At 35.3% G+C, this 6,992-nt stretch overlaps 1 protein-coding gene across 1 annotated transcript; it reads right to left on the reverse strand.

Annotated features, from left to right (window-relative positions):
- Nucleotides 1–249: 249 nt before the first annotated feature.
- LOC136817442 (ATP-binding cassette sub-family C member 10-like) lies at nucleotides 250–3,937 on the reverse strand. The gene is made up of 8 exons (XM_067073774.1): nucleotides 3,871–3,937; nucleotides 3,181–3,245; nucleotides 2,558–2,615; nucleotides 2,274–2,407; nucleotides 1,877–2,022; nucleotides 1,460–1,557; nucleotides 1,082–1,194; nucleotides 250–686 (listed from the first exon to the last, which is right to left on the reverse strand). Exons 2-8 carry the CDS (start codon nucleotides 3,243–3,245, stop codon nucleotides 539–541), a joined length of 762 nt encoding a protein of 253 aa, XP_066929875.1. The 5' UTR covers nucleotides 3,871–3,937; the 3' UTR covers nucleotides 250–538.
- Nucleotides 3,938–6,992: the final 3,055 nt, after the last annotated feature.

The raw sequence follows: 6,992 nt of genomic DNA on the forward strand, positions 1-6,992 counted from the left end.
AACAACTGCATCCGCACCATATTCGGAGTTGGACTTCAGGATCATGTATCACTATATCAACTCCGGAGAAGAGCAAAAGTCATCAAGAAAAGACTGTCCTAGTTTTGCCATGTTCCGAGATTACCAGAGGAAAGAAAAGAAAAGATGGCAAGATGTCATTAGGGACACTGAACACGTGATAGAGTCAGATGGCGCGAAAAGGTCAACAAGTGGGCGAAGCCTCAAACAGAGGTATGCAGATAAGTCAAGTAAGTCAAGACACTGGCATGGTTTCCATGGTTTCCAACAATCGAAATTTACAAGATACCGGGTTTGTTTGCAGACATCATTGGGTAACCCTCATAAAATACTTATAGTTCGATTCTCGCTATTTCTGTTGGAGTTTGAATTAGGGGGAGGCAAATCCAAACGTTTTTCTTAATCTTATCATATTGTAGGGAATATGATTTTGCTGACGAAAAATTTATTCCATTTTGATCGTTTCAAAAATCGATTTGTGAATGTTCTATTGAAAATTTTCGCAGTTTCAAATTAAAACTCAATGTGTTTGCTGTTCAATAGTTTCACTGACCAGTGAATAAAACATCGATTCGTGGTCTTGCAGTAGGTCTTTGGGAGGCGCGAATTCAGCCACGTGGCCGTTATCCATCACTAGAACACGATCGCAATCCATAATCGTCTCGATCCTAAATAAAAATAGTGTCAGACGATCAAGTAGTAAAGCAATCAGGAATACGAAATAAGAATACACCCCTGTCTCACAGCCTCAGCGGAACTTTTCCCACAGCGGGGATGAGAAAATGTCTTTAGAAATCCCAATGAGGATAGAAATTCTATTGTTCCAAGCTAAAAAAATCTAATGGCGATGGTTAAAAAATTGCAATTTTTTACATTGAATTTCAAATGGTGATGAGATGAAAATCAATTTTCCTAGTGGGTCTAAAATGGTAAGGTATCTTTCCAAACGGGAACGAAATTTTCGCCATATTTTCCAGTAGAGCGGGGGTCCCACCGGGTCTTAGACACAAGGGTGTAAGAATCTAAGACATTGAACAATTTTTGAGAACCATTGAATTAATACCTGTGTGCAATTGTCAGCACAGTACTTGCAACGAATTCATTACGTAATGCTTCCTGTATCTGTTGATCCGTTTCCATGTCAACTGAAGCTGTTGCCTCGTCTATACAAATGATCTGGAAATAAGCGAGACGGTAGAATAGAAGGCCAAGCTTACAAAGTAATTTACTCAATAAAGTAATCATTCACTTTAGCACTTTTTATCTTTATACTGCAAATTCTAACCTTTTACGCTCTAGCCTGAAGCAATAATGGTCAGATCTTGGTCAGTGCTTCTAAAAACTAGTTTAATCACCCCTTGGGGATAAACAAATTTGAAGATTGGGGAGACCAAAAAGTGGGGGATCCCACCACTTTCCACACTATGAACAAATTTTATACCTTGGACTTTTTGAGAAGAGCTCGTGCAAGACACATCAGTTGTTTCTGACCAGCAGACAAATTGCAACCACGTTCTCCCACCTTTCCTTCCAAACCACCTGACAAAAATACAACACAAAATCTAATTTCAATTTCAATAATCTACTAGAAAAAATGACAGCAATAGACCTTTTCATAAATTACGTCACGAACATCACTTGCCTCGTTTTCAAACAATTACCATGGAGATTATGTCCTTTGAGACATTAAATGATTCTTTTATGAATAGGAAGTAGTTTTAATAAAATCCGCTGGGAGTTAATTACCATGGCAATGATTTCAAAACGAGGCAAGTGATATTCGTGACGTAATTTATGAAAAGGTCTATTCGATCTAGCATTTTAAAATGATTCAAAATATTCCAAAAACACTTCATACCTAAATTATTGACTAGTTTTGTTAGATGACATTTCTGAATAACATCGTCGATTTCAAAAGCAGCATATTTTCCTTGTGGGTCAAGATTTTGTAAGATGGTGTCATCAAATAAAAACGGATCCTGTGGGATGATTGCCATCTTCGATCTATGAACAAGAAACGATTACCCCTTCAAATAAATTCTCCAGAAAGGACAATGGGAATGCCAAGGGGATAACAAGATTGAAAAGTAATCTACCAGCATCTACCATACATCAACACCATGTAATTCTTTGAATTTTTCTAAATCCCAAAGGTCAAGAAGCAGTTGAGGTTGTCTAATACTCTTCCTTTACTCTTTGCAGCATTGAGGTTGGACTCGTTGTACAAAGCACAGGAGAAAGAGATCAAACAATACCTTGTTTGTGAGATGGAGATGTTTGAAAGGTTCATTCCATCGATGATAATTTCTCCCCTGGTCACATCCAAGATTTTAAACAGTAGACGAAACAAACTGCTTTTCCCAGACCCCGTTCGTCCACAGATACCAACCTATGAAGATAAATGAAACCTGATTGTGATGCGATTTTAAAAAGCGAAGAAACTAAGAAAAGCTGTGTACAAAAATACGGTAAAAATTATCTGTAGGCTGCTGGCATATAGTCTAATCACAAATGCTTATATCATCAAAACTCTACAAACCTTTTCGCCGGCTTTGACAAAGAATGAGACTTCTTCCAAAGCAAATGGAAGATTCTCTCTGAAAGATGATGAGAAAACAAAAAAAGTGTTCAAATACAGAAAAAGTAATGTTATAATATTCTTGAAGTTATCTGCAGAAGATCCCACTTTAAAGTTTTTGTTTTTGAATAAGAGTCATATCGTTTGCTTACTCATCAATTTTAATTTACAGGCTTTTTGGTATTGAATTGACACGGGTGTGGAGCAAGGTTGGTTAGAAAGAGGAAAAGAAAAACATTTTTTTGCTTATATCATCACAATATAACTGACACTGCCCTGATATGAAATGTGTGTCTGATATAAAACAGGAACACTTATGAAAAAAACCTTTAATAAACACTGTTTTTCAAAACTTCCACAAGTTTCCACAACTTCCTACAAGTTGCTAGAGTAGATTTCTTCAGATTTCTTTTGCTTCATGCAAAAGAAGAATTCATGATTCAAGTTGTAAATTCGTTAACAAACAAACATAGTTAACTTGCAGTGAAGGATCCAAAGGAGTACCAATCCAATTCCCGAGTACCAATTTTCATACAATCGTCAGCTCAAAGAAAACAAATTGAAAAAGAGAAGATTTTTCAAACCTGTATTGTAAACACACGTTTCGGAAGCAAACAGCGCCGTGTGGAGGCCAAAATTCGTCATTCATCTGTGCGTCAAAAAGAAAAACAAGAATAATACATCAATAAATGTCTTCTCCAAGTCGGGGTGGGTGGGACTGGTTTGAGCCAAAGGAAAGGGTATCTTTTATCACCACCGTCAGTCTCTTGAAAAATTCAGTCCTCCACAGTGTGCCTTATTTGGTGAAAACAGGAACATGAAAATTTAAAGAAAATTTACGGATTTTGTCCTATGTTGGCTGCATTTTCCACAAATAAATTTCAAAAGGGAGTCCTATTTGGGCTGCATTTTACGAATTTTAGCGTCAAAAACCCCATGAACTAGCAATGACAACCAAACGTGCTAAACGGTCTATATCGAAAATCACGAAGCACCGAACGAGTCTTGACAGATCCAGGGGTTCTCTATCTCAGCAAGATTTACTTTCCTATTCATGACATGCACCATTGCAATGTCTTCCACGAACCCAACAGCTGATTGGTCAAAATTGATGTATTAACAGATTTTACGTCACTTACAACCAATCAGCAGTTTGGCCCGTGATGTAATATCAGAAGACATTGCAATGGTGCATATCACGAATAGGCGTTTTTCGTCGGCTTGTTCATCCGTGGCTTGTTTGTGACTGTCTCATATTTAAAAAAAAGTCTTACATTGTTATTGCTCTCATCTTCAGCTGGTGTTTTCTCGATATAATTTAAGACCCTTTCCACACTGACAAATTGTCAGCCCGTTGGTGTCAGATGAGCACAGCGAGGCATTAAAATTCGAGATTACTGATGGAGTCAGTGGACTGTCAAAAAAAAACAACAGGTAGGAGAGATTTACTTACCCCCCTTTTTTTTCTCAATCCATTCAGAATCCCTCATGTTCGGAATCTGGTCAAGGCTTGACGACATCAAGGATAGCAAGCTTAAAGGCATCGCTTCCTCATTACCAAACTTGGTTTCATCAGCTTACGCAAAATCTACTCTCCAAAAATACAGGTCTGCATGGAAAAAATGGATTTTTTGGGCATCCCAATTCGACGAAGTCTTACCTTGTCCCGCTGACCCTTTCTTTATCGCAATTTATCTAAACGACATTGTCTCTAACGACGGTAAAATAGGGACCCTAGACGCAGCGTTGTTAGGCATTAGGTGGGGACACTTGAGTGCTGGTTTAGAAACACCTACAGATAACCCAATCGTTAAATTAGCTCTCGAAGGTGGGAAAAGAGTAATCACGAGGGATGGTGGGAAGACATCTAATCAAAAAGAACCCCTCAACACCGAGCTTCTTCACAAAATTGTTAAAGAGTACGGAGCGTCCGATAATTTAATGGATCTTCGGTTCGTGTTAATTTGTGTTCTCGGCTTTTCAGGCTTCATGAGAATAAGTGAGATTCTAGCTTTGAAGATTAAGGACATTACTTTTGTGGAGGAAGGTCTAAAACTTTTCATAGAAATATCAAAGACTGATCAACTTCGGGAAGGACATATCATATACGTTTCAAAAACAGACACCGAATGTTGTCCAGTATATTGGCTTAGACGTTACCTTTCATTTTCAAACCTGGAATCCGAAAAAGAATCTTTTTTAGTCTGTCGTTTAGCAAAAACAAAAATTGGGCATAACGCTATTGGCAAATATAGTATTTCTTATTCTACAGTGTGGACCCTTTTTAAAAGCCACTTATCATCTTTAGTCAATGAGAAGCACTACGCTTTACACTCTCTAAGGTCTGGTGGAGCCTCCGAGGCAGCTAACAATAACGTTTCAGATCGTATGATATCAAAGCACGGTAGATGGAAGTCCCAGCAAAGTAGAAACCGCTATATTAAAGACAATCCAGCAAAAAGATTTGCTTTGCTGTAACAAAAAAAGTCTCGGAATTTAAGCAATGTTCAGAACTTTATCGAAGTAAAATCCCAAGACGTTTGTTGAGTTGAATTATTTTCCTAAGATATTACATTCGTTTTTCACGGCTTCTTTTCAAGCTGCTACTTTTTTATTTTCTCGCGTTACAAAGATAATCCAAAAGTCTCCGATAAAATTGTATTTGTTTATTGTTTTGGATATTGTGTACTGATAAGGAGGAAAAGTTAAGATGGTGATATACCTTTAGGTAATTAGTTCTTACAAAGTAAACAAGGGACGGCGCACAATATGAGCATATTTATTTTTCTTATAAGCATATACTCTATAAGAATCAAATCAATAACTCTTGATAGACGGTGACATACCTTTCGGTTATTAGTTTTACAAAGTAAACAAGGACGGCGCACAATATGATATTTTATTTTTTATAAGGATATACTTTATAGAGTTCTTAAAAATTAAACAACAATAGTTCTTAAATTGGTCTTATTTTTTTAGAGATTTTAAGCCTCGTTTTTCTTGTAAAATTGTTTCATCAAGCTCGATATAAAGTAGATTCGATTAGCTTTCAATCTCTACTTCTTTTTTTTCCCATGTAGTTCAATTGTAGGAAATTAGTTACTTCGAAATAAACAATTACCGACAAGAAATAATTTTATTTTACGAGTTATGATTATTTTCTTATAAAGCCTTCTTATAAAAAGTGTACAGTTCATGTTATTCTTCGCACCTTGTTTACTTGAAAAACAGTTACCGAAAAGAAATATTTTTATTTTACGAGTATTGGTTAGTTTATAAAAGCAGTGCTTATAAAAAATAAATGTTCATTCTTACCTTGTTACTTGAAAAAAACGAGTTCATGGTTATTAGTTTCTTATAAAAGCAGTGCTTAAAAAAATATGTTTGGATTCTACCCCTTTTTATTTGAAATAAAAATTACCGACAGAAATAAATTTTTATTTACAAGGAGGGGTTGGTTCTTTGAAAGGTGCTTAAAAAAAATTGTTTGTGGATTCCATACCTTGTCACTCGAATATACAATTACCAACAAGAAATAATTTCATTTTACGAGTTATTGATTAGTTTCTTATAAAAGCATTCTTAAAAAAATTATGTCCGCGCTATTCTCATAAACAATTTGTATATTACCAGATAAATTTCTTATAAAAGCACTGCTTAGAAAGAAATATAATTGATTATTTATTCAATGTGCTCAATAACACAACTTTATTTGGGTTTATTTTCTAAGTCTTTTTTTATGTATTTGTTCGCAGAATAGAATTTGGTTACCAATGAAAATATCAATTCCAAATTACAAATTGCGCAGAGAAGTATTAATTTCTGCGCAAGCTCAAGTAATCTTACAAATTTGCGCAGAAAGTATACATCTGCGAGTATGACAAATATGCGCAAGTATTACAAATCTGCGCACAACAACAATTTGTGTTGAAAAACTAACATTGTGTATGCAGTAACAGTTTCCTTGAGAAATATATTTATTATATCAGTAAAAATAATTGTTCAAAACACAAAACTATAGTACGTTAACGATACTTAAAATTATTTCAATGCACTAATAATTTAATTTTACAATATTAATTATTTTTTCACTACCAATGTAAACAAATTCAAACTGGTCATAAAGGCTTTTCCAGAGAAAACTGTATACCCCGAACTTAATATAAGGCAATACAAAATATGACAAAAAAACCCGAACTAAAATTTATTTCTTCTCCATCAGATTGAAGCTCCTTGATCAGTTGGAAAGGTTTTTGAATTTTACAATGTGAAAATAAGTATGGAAACATTTGGAATTTTACTATTTGAAGTATATTTCTAGTAGATGACACGCTACTCGATCTCCGAGCTCGAAGTCCGAGCAAAAGTCTTTATATGCGGAAACCACATTACATAT

This window comes from Clytia hemisphaerica, unplaced genomic scaffold (genome assembly GCF_902728285.1).
Source record: "Clytia hemisphaerica strain Z4C2 unplaced genomic scaffold, Clytia hemisphaerica genome assembly, whole genome shotgun sequence".
Classification (NCBI taxonomy): domain Eukaryota; kingdom Metazoa; phylum Cnidaria; class Hydrozoa; order Leptothecata; family Clytiidae; genus Clytia; species Clytia hemisphaerica.

Excerpts from the sequence above, each read along its gene's own strand:
- LOC136817442 (XM_067073774.1), bottom strand. The coding sequence starts at position 3,245 with ATGAATGACGAATTTTGGCCTCCACACGGCGCTGTTTGCTTCCGAAAC. Across the intron at positions 2,023-2,273 it reads ATCTCCATCTCACAAACAAG|ATCGAAGATGGCAATCATCC; the intron begins GTATTGTTTGAT and ends TCTTGTTCATAG. Across the intron at positions 687-1,081 it reads GTGCTGACAATTGCACACAG|GATCGAGACGATTATGGATT; the intron begins GTATTAATTCAA and ends ATTTTTATTTAG.